We start from the raw sequence: 13,669 nt of genomic DNA on the forward strand, positions 1-13,669 counted from the left end.
GGACCTAAAAGACCACGTTGTTCTTTCAGGAAAGCTGCGGCCAGGACGCCTTCTGAGCACCAGGAGGCAGTGCCCACCCCAAGCCCAAGCCCAAGCCCAAGCCCACACTGCCGCCACCTGCCACACACTGCTGTCGGGCTGCGCAGAGAACTTGGAGCCCCGAGTGGACCTGCGACAGTTGCCGGAATGTCTCCTTCTTATTTAGGTGCTTAGAGGGAACAGGAGGGCCTGTCTGGCAGACGCAGGAAACCAAGGCGACTAACAAGCTACAAACAGAAACTGCTTCAGACAGTAGCGTGTGTGATGGCTCCTGTCTCCTCCTCAGGTCACCCCATGTGATCACACAAGCGGGCTGCCCCCGGGAGCAGCTGGCAGTGGTGGCCCCTCCTGACGGCTGCTTCTCGCCGCCTTCACTTAGCCACGTGACTCCAAGACACGCCGCCCAGCGACAGAGGAGGTGAGGCTCCAAATGACAGGAATTTCCCTTAAACCCTGAGGACGAAGGTGCAAACCCGGAAGCTGACACGGACGTGGGGAGACCGTTGAGTTCCGGCCTGCTCGCTAGAGGTCCGAGCGTGCACCTGTCCCCGCAGCTGCAGCCTGCGCACCAGGCTCGCCCGCAGGGAAGAGCCAGCGGGCCAGCTGTGCACGTGTCCCCGGCCGCGGCCCCTCCTCTCACAGCGGGGCGAGCCCATGACGCTGAGCTGCGGGGCCTCCGGTCCACACTGCAGCCGGGACCGTGTGTGTGTGTGCGTGCCCGCGCGTGTGCACGTGTGAGCACGAGCGCCCAGGCCTAACGCTGCTCCGCCCAGCGGCTTGCAGACGTCTGCTTGTGGAATGACAGCTTTTACCGGAATGCAGTCTACTGTAAAACCAAAACTTCCGTTAAAGCGCTGCTTCTCCTGTGACCCCGGTCTCCTCAGCCTCATGACGCAGCCTCTTTCCAGACCCCCTTGTTCTGAAGCTAGGCCCCTTCCTACGGAGTAGCACACACTTCCGGCCAGTCACCTCCAGGATCCGATGTGAGCAAGGCTCTGAGGACGGCTGGCTGTGGGGTTCAGGTCGCCCTGGCGGCCCATCCCGCCTTACCCCTCTCCCCTCCTGCCCAGGCGCCGCCCATCTTGCCAACAGATGCCGATCTGGCCCACAGAGCATCACAGCCAGGGACATAGTTTTTGGTAAACCTCCCTCAGCTCTCGCCGTGACTCCTGTGCGCATGTGGCTCCAGCCACCACTGCTGCTGAGCGAGCTGCACTGAGCTGGGCCCTTTCCTGCTGCTGTCAGCCCCCCTTCTCCACGCCCCACAGCACTGAAACACTAGGTCACAGTCACGTCGACGGGCCGTGCGCGGGTGGGTAATGTGGTTACGAGGTTGACTTCTGATTCTCTGAATTGTTGGAAAAAAATAAAGAGTTCTACGTCTGCTGCGTGAGGCGTGTTTGTACCCGGGAGGCCCCGTGGGCCCCGCGGCGCCGTCAGCACAGCGCGGGTCGCCGTGACTCCTGCAGTGGTGGCCCCTGCCAGGAAAGTGGCAGCATGACCAGGGCAACCGGGCGGTCAGTCACACCAGCAGCAGACTCCCTGGGGAGCCGAAGGCCATGTTAAAACCCCACCCCTGCGCTCAGCTCGCCTGCACACACCCCTCGGCCCGAGGCCTCGGGCGCTCCGGCAGCCCTGCGTCTCCAGCAGAGACGTTTATAATTCTAGGTTGCTGGGTGCAGCTGACAGCTGTTTAGTTTTCTCCCTACAAGTTCATTTTGGAACCTTTATTCTCAAGTAATCTCTGACTGTCTAACCTACTACAGTCGACTTGCTACGCTGACACAGGGTGGGCAGGGAAGACCGCGCTGGTTCCTCCTGGGGGAGAAACCCGAGGACGGGACGCAGGGCTCGGTCAACCAGGTGTCACGTCACCCGTTTAAACCCGAGGACGGGACGCAGGGCTCGGTCAACCAGGTGTCACGTCACCCGTTTAAACAGCTCAGAAAGTATAGGGAAGAGCAGGCGCACACTAGGAACAACGGGGGTCCCGGATGAGAGGACAGATCACTGCTGCACAGACGGCCCCCGCCTCACTCCCGGCCCCGGCCACGCAGCGGGCCGTTTCCGACTCGCTGTCCCACGTTTATCTGCTCGTCACAGGCCACTCACTCTCAGGGGTGCACTTGGCGTGACCACATCCAACTCAGCGTTTTCAAGGCCCACGCAATGCCCTGCTGGCTTGGTAAGCACAGAGCAGAGTGTCTGTCCCCGCCATCTCCCACGTGACAGGCACGCGGGCGGCTGGACGAGGCGGGTCAGCAACGGGGCCGCCAAGGGCCTGACACTCAGCAGTCACTGCTGTGAGACCCAGGAGGCGTGGGTCTGGGCGCAGCGAGCTTCTCCCTGCTCGGCCCCCTTCCGTTCAGAGACGATGCCCCGAAGTCCCAGATCAGGACGAGGGGACCGCTGACTAGCCCGAGACAGGCAGAGGCCCCAGCGAAGTTAAATAATCACTCTTTATTCAAAATAAATAAGCTTCTTCCAGGAAAACACAGGAGTGACTGCTGTCCTCCTGGCCTCTAGGACAGAGACCACATCCAGAATGTGTTCATTTACAAAAGAAAGACTCAAGATTATCAAAACTGAAATTCAGCGACTTCAATACACAGTGTTCCTTTGAAAAATTAAGAATAAACAGAGTAATTCATGTCAAAAGGTCACAGGTCAGAGAACCGATTTTCCTTCTGAGGCTCATTGTAGCAAACCCTTCAAGTATCCCCCAAATTTTCTGGCTGAAAAGCCACATCCTGAGAAAGGCACCCCACCCTGCCTCCTGCCCCGACACCGGCCCCCTGCAGGGCCCGTCCGGCGGCGTCCCCGGGGCTGTGCTGGGTCACCGGCACTCAGAGCCTCCTAGCCACATCCCCTCGGCCCACCGCTGCTTCCCACAGACACCCTGGCCCAGCTGCCCTGCAACGCCAACGCGTCTCCGGAGCAGCAGGTGCTCTGAGCGCCGCCCTCCCTGGCCCCCTCCAGCCTCACTGTACTCAGGAACCAAAGCTGTGCCCCAAGGCTTTTGGAAAAGGTCTCTGCCAGCCTACGGAGAGCCCACCCGTGGGGCCCGGGGATGCCGGCAGACACTGCTGGGTGACTCCCAATTAAACAGTCATAAAAACACGCGTGGTCAACCAAGATCTGAGAAGAAAAAGGCCCCAAAGTCTTTCAAACCCCTCCTTACTCCCAATGTACACACACAGGACAGAACTCTTCTTACAAATTCAAGTTCATCATCTGAGAGGTCGAAGCCTCCAGCGACGTCTCCAGTTCCAGGGCACGTTGGCTGTACGCCTCCAGGTGCCTTCTCCAGATTTCAACTGGGAACAGGAAAGCACACAGCTCAGGGACAGGCAGGGACAGGCCGGGAGGCCTCCTGGGAGGCAGGCAGCACACGGCCCGCCCAGCAGACAGGTCCCGGCCAGGACCCCGCTCTGAGCCCCCCGCTGCGACCCCTGTGAGCAGCATCGGTCCCCATGGCGCACAGCGGCCTTGACCACGGCTCACAGAGGCCTTGACAACGGCCCACGGGGGACACAGCTGTCCTCAAGGCCACCCCCTTCGGGTGCTGACTGACCCGAGGTCTGTTTGAGACACCCACTGACCAGCCCTCACAAGTCTGAACCCAGCCTAATGGGGCCTGAGAGGCATGAAGACCTAGAGGGCGCTCAGCCGCCCCCCACCCCGCACTCACTGTAGCGCGGCTCCTCCTTCCCAGCGGGGTCCGGGGGCCCGTCCTCCGTGGAGCAGCCGGGCCCCTGCACAGGCGGGCTGGCCGGGGCCTGGGGCCCGGGGGCCGCCGCCAGCTCCCGGTGCACATTCTCCAGCATGGCCTTGTACGCCTGCCGGGCCGCCATCGTCAGCTCAACCATCTTGTGGAACTGGTCCTTGGGCAGAAACGAGAGCACAGGTCATGTCCCCCAACCACAGAGGACACGGCCCCCTGCAAACTGGCGACGGCGCCCTCCACAGGGATGCCTCCAGCCTGCCGTGAGCCCAGAGCTCTCGGAATCCCAAGCCTGTGCTGTTGAGGAAACAAGGCCGCCAAGGCGGCCGCCTCCAGCCCGGGGCCCTCGGGCTGCTCCCCCGGAGGACAGGCAAGCCCCACCTCTCCCGACTCCCTCCCACGAGCACTGGCAGACAGGCCGCGCCCCCTCCCCGCCTCACCTGGGCCCCATCGTAGCTGAAGATCCCCACCACGCTGACGGGGACCGCCTTGTTCAGGCTGCGCCCCAGCGCTTTGCGGTTGAGAGCAAACACGAACGGGATGTTCTGCTCGCAGGCATGGTCGATGATGGTGTGCAGCGTGTCGTCCAGCCCACCTGGTCGAGGGAACAGACACAGCAGGAGTGCGTCACACGAGCGTGCTGGCCGCACCAGTCGCTAAGGGCTCTTCCCATCAGACAGCGACACTCCCAGCGACCTCCTTCCTCTGCCAGAGTCCCGGGCCAGGCTTCGCTGGGAAACTCCAGGGCAAGTACACTACTGCTCTGAGCCACGGGGAAGAAATCAACTCTCCAAAAAAGACACTTCTCGTGGAATCAAACGTGTCCATGTCGAGTCAACAGCGAGCGCTGTTTGTGGCGGGAAATGAACACTTAGGCGCCAGGCCGCGGTCTATCTACCTCGCGTGGATTAGCTCCTGAATCCTCGGGAAACCCTGCACCCTGCTGAAAGATGAAAATCTGCAGTCCGAGAGGTCACTGGGCACCTGCCCAGAGTCTCCAGCCTCCACCCGACCTCCCAGCGAGGCCCTGGCTGGGGGCTGGGGGCTGGCGGCAGTGGGGCTGGGGAGGAGGGTGGAGCTGGGGAGCAGGGACACCACGAGCAGGAAGAGGGGTGAAGGGGCTCTGTGTGAGGGTGACGGCCTCCAGAGTCAGAAACCCAGCAGCACTGCAGGGACAGAACCAACAAGGAATCACATCTGGGCGTCTGCGCACAAGTAACACGCACGCAGGCATCATCCGGCCGAACAGAAAACAGAAAAGATGGCTCCACTTCCAACAGCAGCCGGAGAGTCCCAACAGGTGGCAACAACCATACGAAGAAACTGAGGGATTTACGAAGCAACTTCAACATGCTGGTGATTAGACTGTCCACACACAAGGCACCGCGACTCCAGGATGGAACGATCCAGGATGATCACATGCCAATTCTCCATTAAAACTACAAGAACGTGATAAGGGGACGCAGGGTGGCAGAAGGGAGGGCCCGGAAATGACCCAAATGCGCGGAAGCAGGGCGGGTCAGCAGGGGCATCTCGAAGCCCCAGAGGCAGCGGAGCAGCAACAGCAGGGCAGCCCCCGCGAGGCCCCACCCGAAACACATTCTCCCTGAGCAAACAAAAATGAAAACACGGAAAACCCAGGAAAGAGCAATGGAAAAATAAATCTTGGATAATCACGGAGAAGGTCGAGGAATAACATAAAACCTGGACGCAGTGAAAACAAGACTAAACACACGAGCACACCCACCTCAAACCTCTGCATGGCCAAAACCAAGTGTAAAGAAAAACGAGCAAATGACAACCCAGAAAAATACTCAACTCTCACCCAAAGCACTCTTATTATAAAAAACAGTACATGCACACAAAACAGACGGACCTCCCAAAGCAGAGAATCAACAATTTAGAGAAAACACCAAGTCCGTACACAAGTGGACCGTGCTCCAAGTCTCCCCACAAGAAAGCGGGCGGGGGCCCGGGAGGTGGCACGTGCGTTAGCCTTACAGGTGCAGGTGCCCTGTTCCTCTGGGAATGCGCCCACAGAGACATTCACAAGGGCAAGAAGCCACGGCGTGCAAGGGCGTCCTTGTTTACGGCTGCAGAAATCCGAAGGCAGCTAAGTGTCCATCAGCAAGAGACTGTGCGGCTGGAGGAAAGGGAGGGTCCCGAGACACACTGTGATGCTAAAAAGAGCAAGGTACAACTGGGGCCCAGGATGCCAGATCTCACACATACTCTCACACACACACACGTGCGCACGTACAGAATATCAAGGACACATCAAAATATGACAAAGGGGGTTGCATCCGGGAGGTGGGAACAATCTGGGGGACTCACTCGCCAAGGCACAGTACTAGGCACTGAACCCCGCCCCCGGCATGGCCAGCTGCTTGAGCCTAACACCTGGAAGCAGGTCCCATCGTGGCTCTGCCCCAGGTCCTCGGCAAGCTGACCCCCGCGCGCACACTACCCACAACACCCGCATGAGAAGGAAGACTTCCCAGCATGTCCTGTCGCCTGGTACCTGGTCACGTGTGACTGCCCAATTTTCTTTGAAAAGAGCAACTTCTCAAATGCACATCCGCCTGCTCAGTGGGAACCGGGAACTCACTCCAGCTGGCTTGACTGGGGATCCATGCGTAGGCCCCACCTCCCTTAAACCTGCCCCCCCCCCCCCGCCCAGGGCCACCTGAAGAGTGTGAAAGGTGCTGAGGGAGCCCCTCAGGGGCACAGACGTTAAAGAAGAGCCCCAGTTCCGGGCAGGCTGGGCACCGGGGGGACGGGGACGGAGCTGAGGCTGGGAGCTGGGGAGACAGAGGTGAGGCTGGGAGCCGGGGGGACGGGGATGGAGGTGAGGCTGGGCGCCGGGGGGACGGGGACAGAGGTGACAGGGGACAGCTCATCACAGGACCCTGACCGAGCCTCTTAAGACACTGGCCTCGTGGCCTCTCACGCCTGGTGTCCACCCCAAGCCCGGACATGATCGCAGACGTGACTTTAGCAGGTGCAGGGAAGAACTGTCACAGGGCCAACTGGGCAGCTGCTACCCTTAGGAAGGTCAGCTTATGCGGCTGAACCCTGGCTGGCACCTGAACTTGGGTTTTGGGAGCGCCGCCCCCCACCCCTGATGAGAATGGCTACTGTGTCCAAAACACGTAAGCAAACAGAGGGTTATGCTTTTCTTCTGTGCGTCTGGGATCTCGGCACATGCCAGGCAGCGGGTGCCCACATGGCCAGCCCCAGTAAAAACGCAGGGTGCGCGAGTCTCTGAGGAGCTACCCTGGTGGATGACATGACACTTCACACTTGCGTCGCACCTCATTTGGGGAGGACTCAGCGTGTCCTGTTTGACGCGCCTGGGAGAAGACACTGGAAGCGTCCGATGCTTTCCTGACCCCCAGCCCACGTCTCCAGTGAGAGCTGAGAGCACTTCTAAGTGCCGACTTCTCAACCTAAAACACGCAAGTGCTCAGAGAAACAACTTCCACTTAAAAGTTTAAGTTCAGAATTATTAGGCAAAACGCTGCTCAGAGCAAATACAGCATTTTAACAGAATCCCAGGCTGTAACACTACATTTTATCTCTAAAGTGACCGCAACCCACTGGCTATCAAGGAACATTCGTAAGACACATAATCAAGTTCCTTGTGCCCCAAAACAAAACAACGTAGGGACGAATGAGCACACAACGTACTGTGAACGCCTAGCACGCCCTCGGGACGCCGTCAGCACGCTCCCAGCATCAGAGGAGAGGAGTGGGGCTCACAGGGAAGACAGGGCGGACCGTCAGATGAATACATCCATCCCCTTTTTTTGGTGTGTCTTTCAAGGATGAAAATCCCCAGAAGAATGCGAGAGAAGAGCAAAAACATTTCTGGAAGCTGAGATGCACACAGCTGACTAAGCCAGGGGGAAAACACCCAGGACCAGCCGTCTACACCCTAGAATTCACCACCCAGAGCTCGCCAACTAGCTGGCAGCGCCAGCTTCACAAGTCCGGAGGGAGCTCAGAGATTCAGGGTGCAGCTCAGATGAGGTGGCAGCAAGCTGGTGCCCAGGCCCACTTCACCCAGGCGGACACCCCAGCACTGAGCAGCAGGCCTGAGCGACACTGGACCCCACGCTCCCAGCAGGAGGTACGAGGTTCTCCTCCAGGGCATGTGGAGGCAGAGAGCTGGCCCTTGGGGTGCTTTCCAACAGGGCAGAGGCCCCGCCACCCTCCTACAGCAGAGGGTGGCGCCTGGGGTCCCTGAGCAGCAGCACCACCACCCGAGAACTTGCCAGGAACGCAGAGCTGGGGGCCGCTGTATCCGCGTCCTCTCCAGCCTCCTGGGTGACTCTGATGCTCACTGCGGTTTGAGAGCCCCTGCCCCACAGAGCAGCTCCACGCCTGTAAATGCCAGCCACGCCCCCGGGTATCCCTCAGTTGCAGTGGCTCTTAACAGACAGACAGACAGACAGACAGGTGGACCCGGACGTGTGCAGAGACGTCCACCATGAGACCAGACAGCAAGCCCCCTGGAGACCACCTGGTCTTCCCTGGAAAGGGAGGCCGTTCGCGGAGAAGGACGCTTCACGTCGCCGCGGTTCTCAGGGAGGTAACCCCCCCCAACCCGAGGCAACAGCGGCTGCGACACACACAGAACCTGCAGAGAACGACACACACAGCTCCCAGAGATGAAAACCTCCACACAAAGCTTCAAAGACAGGGCTAGAAAGTCTCTACTGAAACCAAGACCAAAAGAAAAGAGGTGGAAGGAAGAGGAGGGAGTCACAGGAGGCCAGCAGGCCCGGCACCCCACGCACGGGTCCGGGAGGCGCTCCCAGCGGCACGTCGGGGGGAGGACACGGAGCACAACCTGCAGAGCGTCCCAGCACCCTGGGCACAGGGGAGAACGGTGGAAAAGCCACAGATCAGGAAGGCTGGACGCCAAGCCCCACCTCCCAGATGCGCTGCCCGCACCCCTTCTCCCAGCCCGAGGCCTGGGAACCAACACACGGCACACCCTGACGGGAGGCGGGGAGGCCGGCCAGGCTGCAGGAGGCCCGATGCACCCCCGGCCTCACGGGAGGCCCAGGCAGCTGGCCGAGAGCCCGAGGGACGGGCCACGTCACGCCCAGCGCCTGCCACAGGACTGCGGGGGGGACGCTGCCAGGCACAGCCAGACGGGCAGGTCCCCGAGGCTCCGTCCCGAGGGCGGGGCCTGGACCTGCCCTGAGCCAGGACGAGGACAAGCCCGCGGGGCCGGCAGTGAGTCTGGAAGCAGCAACCGGAAACGCTGAGCACTAGGACCTGGACTGGCTCCCTGGGGGTGGGGCTCCAGCTGAGCTGACCCCTGGGGGTGGGGCTCCAGCCGAGCCGAACTTTACACCCCCGGGGAGGACTGGCTGGGGGGGGGGGGGGCTCTGAACGTTCGGACGACGACGGAGGACCGCTGTCTGAGCGACGGCGTTCTGCTCCCAACTACCAGCCTCTCTACCACGTGGCCCAAGAAGGACGGAGAACAGACCAGCGAGGGTCGACGGAGAGACCTCATCACAGGCATCCGTCCGGTGATCACCTCGCCCGGCGTACCACACCCCACAGAAGAGAGCCAGTACCCCAGCTGCAGTGGGAGGGCAAGCGCTTGGACCAGTAAAGAGTGGCCGGATGACTTACAGACCGAGCAAGTAAACTTCAAATGCACAAGGGAGGAGGGTGTAGCTCAGGGACAGAGCGCTTGCCCAGCAGGCGCGAGGTCCTGGGTTCCATCCCCGGCGCCTCCATGAAAAAACAAACACAGCTAACGACCTCCCCCAACCAAAACCAGTCATAAAAAATAAGCGAAACAGACGGAAGCCCACGGCTGCCATCACAAGCCTGTGCGGTGTGAGCGAGCGCCCCTCCCCAGCCCCAGAGCACGCCGGGAAGGCACCCCGCACGACCCGTGACGGACATGCAGCCTTTCCTGCCGCCAGAGGCTCGCAGGGGCCAACCCGATCCACACCGTGGGGACCGCAGGGGCCCGGCCACCTCACAGAGCACGGCCCTTAGGGACCATACGAACTTTGGGAACAAATTACTCCACGACAAGAACACAAAACAAACTGTGCCGCCGCGGCGCGGGCACGGGGCCGACCGGAGCCCGGCGGGGACGCGCGGCGCCCTTACCTTTCGACTGGATCTTCTCACAGTTGGGCGAGATGATGACGCACTTCAGCTTTCTGAGCTTCAGGTGCTTGAGGACTTCGCGCAGCCCCAGCACGAGGCGGCGCCTGGCCTTGGCCTTGACCGGGTCTTTCTGGTGCGTCCGGTCTTGGAAACGCACCAGCTCTTTCAGCAGACCCGTGACACACGCGTCTACCTCCTTGCTGAGCACCTGGCTGCAGTAGCTGGAAGCAGCACCAGACACGGTCAGCGCTCTGCCGGCCGTGGCTCAGCGCGCGGCTGCCGCCACAGCTCAGATGAGGGCCCCCCCACCCCCAACAACCGCGCTTTGACCAACACCGCTAGTCAGAAAGGTGGAACTCCTCGCTAATGTGACTTTCAGGAAGGTAAGGATGGAGGCATCCTCCCGCGCCCCCGACTGCAAGGACAGAGACCTCCGCCCTGCTCTCCAGCACAGCCCCACTGCGCCCCGACCACGGCTGCTCCCCGTGAAAACAAACGCCTGGGGGAGTCTACGGTGCAGGAAAGTGGGAGGGAAGGAGGCAGAGCTCCCTAAAAAACAATGCAGAGAAATTAAACCACAAGAAGGAAACCAGATGTCAGGAGCTGTCACCTCACGACCCGTCTCCCCAAGCGCACCTCTGGCATCATGTCACTAGGACAGAGATGTCGCAGAACGTCAGGGAGCCCTCTGCGTGTTATGACTAGGCCCTGGGCCCTGGGGCCCAGCCTCGCAGCTTTGCTGCGCTGAGCACGCCAGGCGGAGAGCTGAACCCTCAATGTGAGTGTCCCCGGCCCCGCGCGGGCACGGCCCCGGCTCACTCACTCCCGGAACCGCCGGCTGTGGATCCTGGGGCGGGCCTCCGCCTCCCTCTGGAGCTCAGCTCCCGGGTGCTCTTTGGACTTGCTCTCCTCCACAGGAGCACAGGACACCGACTCTTCCGACCCCCCTGGAGTTTCAGAGAAAGAAGTCATGGCCTGGCACCTGCAGGGCCCTGTGCACAAACCGAGGGGGCCTGGAGACAGGAATGCTCGACAGCGCCTCGGCGGGTGGTGTCACCAGAGCGGCCAGCCTCGGCTTCCGAGCATCCTGGAGGCAGAGGAATGACAGGAATAGCCTGGGAAAAACAGAAGAACCGAGCAACTCTCTGCACTGCCTGAAGGTGCCTCCCCGCCCTTAATTTAGTTTTTCACTTACTTTTATTGTGACAAATGTTCACAAAATTTGCCATCTTACCCATTTTTAAATGTGTGGTTCAGTGGCCAAACTTATTTTTTAATTTTGAAACTGAACTTGAAGTTTATATCCATCAGTTTTAAACGCAGGTTTTTAGTTCTGAATTTTTTTGCACTTAAATGCTTGAGACTGTTCCTTTATCAAATAACCTTAAAAAAGAGCTGAATGTCAGCATCTGAACTGGGAGAGCCACAACATGTGTGTTTAAACACATCAGGCAGGATTCAGCAACAGCTCACAGCACCTCAAGGGTCACTTCTAGAGACTTCCGAAGCACACGTGCACCAGGAGGAGGAGCCCACCCATCAGGAGAGACAGCAGACGTCCTGGGAGCCATGCGGCAGGAGCCTCTAGGGCTGGAGGGCCATGGACCCAGGCCTGGGCTCTGCCCGTGGAAATGCCAGCCGGAGGGGTGCTCACGTCCTCTGCACACATCCCACGCCACCACAGCCACCCAGCTTCTAACAGCCCCAAAGTGGAAACTCCCAGAACACCCCGGGCCACCGGGCATGTCCCTACGCCTGGATGCTCTGCAGCAGTGACAACTGGGAATGATCTCTGCAGGCCACAGACATGCTGCCGGCCGGAGGGGCACACGCTGCAAGATCCCACGGGGACGAAGGCCCAAGGCTCATGGGTGGGGCTGCAGACGGCGAGGCCTCGGGCCGGGACCACGGCAGGGACCGCGAGGTTGCTATGCTTCTGGACCGGGTGCTGTGGCCACCCCAGCTATGTGCTCATGATCCGTGTGCTGTTCCGAAAGTACACGCTTATTTACCCCATGTTTTTGTAGGATACCACGCCTCTCGCACTTGTGGGAAAGCAGCTTTGCAGTGAACGGTGTCCGTTCCCAAGGCCACTTCAAATCGCGAGGACCACCCAAGGCCACGGAGCTCACGCCTGGGGCCTCACCCACACCCACCCCCGGGGACGTCCTCTCACTGTCGGCTGGGATCTGAAAACTTCCACGTCCCCGAGCCCAGTGCCCACCCGCTTTCACTGTGCAGGGAGCAGGACGGGGCAGCGCCCTGCACAGCCGGCGGTGTCACGGCTGTGCCTGCTGAAGGGCTGTTTCAGAAGCCAGCAGCAGAACGCGTACCTGAGGGGTCAGGCTGCTCGGGCGCCTGCTCGTCGCCGCCGCTCTCCCCGCCTTGCGCGTCCTCGCCGGCAGGGGCGGGGCTCGCGGCATTCTCCTGGAGACGCTGCTGCCTCCTCTCCTGCCGTTCTTTCAAAATAATCTTTAAAATTAAACACACGATTAAAACACCCAATGCCTGCATCAAAAAATAAAGATCTTCTGCAAAATAAGCCGCCTCAGTTCAGCCTGTGAGCAGCGCGCCCGCCGAGGCCCTGACTCCCCGGCCCCCCATGTCCCCCCCTACCCCCGCCCCGGCCCAACCCCCCCAGCCCCGGCCCAGGAGCCGCCGGCCACCAGCCCCGGGCGCGCGACGCGGGCTCTGCTGCCGCTGCGCGCCTCACGGCCGCCAGGCCCACAGAGAAAGCCGCTCTTCCACATGAGACGGACCGCGCCCCCCAGGCTGCTTCGAGAATTAAACCAAAGAACACGCGCCAAGGGGGGCCAGTGTTTATGAAACCTGAACGTCAGACCGACTGGGAGGCTGAGGAAATGCGAGTGAAAACACACTCCCCACACTTCTGGTCTTCCGTCCACGTCACTCCGAAGTATTAAGACAGTAAATTAAAAAGTAGGACCCCCTCCCCCGCCCCCGCCCGCAGCTGGGGCACCCGCTCCCCACGCCGCTCCCCACGCCCCGGCGCCGCGCGCGCGCACCCGGACGGAGCGCGTGCAGATTACAGGGCGCGAGTCAGGAGGCGGCGCAGGGACGCAGGAGGGGCGGCAGGGTTCGCGCGCCCAGCTCCCAACGAAGCAGCGCACCTTCTTCAGCGAGGTTGGCCTCTTGGCCTTGGGCACCTCCCTCTGCTTCCCCTTCTTCACCAGGGGCGCGCTGGAGTCCAGGGGGTTGTGCGGAGTCTTCACCTGGCCGGGGCGCTGGCCCTTCTTCCCGGACGCGGACTCCCTGGAGAGGACGGGCACCGCCCCGACTGCAACACAGGGGGGAGCCGGGCTCAGGCCGCCGCCGGCCGCCTGGCTCCGGCGGGCGGGCTCACTCCGCGCCGGCCTCGCGGGCCCCCGAAGCCGCCTCACCCCTCCTCACCAAGCCGCCCTCAGAGGTGGTTCTAGCTGGCAGTGGTTCTCAGTGGAATGTACTCTCTTTCGGCAGAGATCCAACACAGTTCTCAATCAATTTGGGAAGAGCCATCTTCCTGTCCCTATACTCAGACCTCGGATGTTTCTCAGTGAAGTCTGATGACGTGCGGGTCTCACTTGTGGACTAAGGATTTTTCCAGGTAGCTTGTACTTAACATGCCTCTTCTTTTATTCGTCTTTTAAAATTGAAGTCTAGTCAGTTTATAATCAATTTCTGGTGCACAGCACAATGCTTCAGTCGTACATGAATATACATACATTCGTTTTCATTTTCTTTTTGACCATAAGCTACAAG

At 60.6% G+C, this 13,669-nt stretch overlaps 2 protein-coding genes across 7 annotated transcripts in view; one reads left to right on the top strand and one right to left on the bottom strand.

Annotated features, from left to right (window-relative positions):
* SEMA4D (semaphorin 4D) overlaps nt 1-1,427 on the top strand; it is a 109,693-nt gene extending 108,266 nt beyond the window's left edge. The window contains exons 21-22 of one of the 3 annotated variants that reach the window (XM_074355821.1): nt 30-205; nt 326-1,427. In XM_074355821.1, the coding sequence (XP_074211922.1) occupies nt 30-205 (176 nt within the window). In that variant the 3' untranslated portion in view covers nt 326-1,427. Of the gene's footprint in view, nt 1-29 lie in introns of all 3 variants that reach the window. The other 2 variants (XM_074355820.1, XM_074355823.1) reach the window with 2 other exon arrangements.
* A 1,053-nt stretch (nt 1,428-2,480) lies between these two features.
* SECISBP2 (SECIS binding protein 2) overlaps nt 2,481-13,669 on the bottom strand; it is a 39,369-nt gene continuing 28,180 nt past the window's right edge. For all 4 annotated transcript variants that reach the window (XM_074355827.1, XM_074355826.1, XM_074355825.1 and 1 more), the window contains 7 exons: nt 13,042-13,208; nt 12,244-12,382; nt 10,734-10,857; nt 9,911-10,131; nt 4,204-4,358; nt 3,731-3,923; nt 2,481-3,356 (listed from right to left, as the gene is read on the bottom strand). In XM_074355827.1, coding sequence (XP_074211928.1) covers nt 3,253-3,356; nt 3,731-3,923; nt 4,204-4,358; nt 9,911-10,131; nt 10,734-10,857; nt 12,244-12,382; nt 13,042-13,208 — 1,103 coding nt within the window. In that variant the 3' untranslated portion in view covers nt 2,481-3,252. The remainder of the gene's footprint in view (nt 3,357-3,730; nt 3,924-4,203; nt 4,359-9,910; nt 10,132-10,733; nt 10,858-12,243; nt 12,383-13,041; nt 13,209-13,669) is intronic.

Source organism: Camelus bactrianus, chromosome 31, assembly GCF_048773025.1.
Source record: "Camelus bactrianus isolate YW-2024 breed Bactrian camel chromosome 31, ASM4877302v1, whole genome shotgun sequence".
Taxonomy (NCBI): Eukaryota; Metazoa; Chordata; class Mammalia; order Artiodactyla; family Camelidae; genus Camelus; species Camelus bactrianus.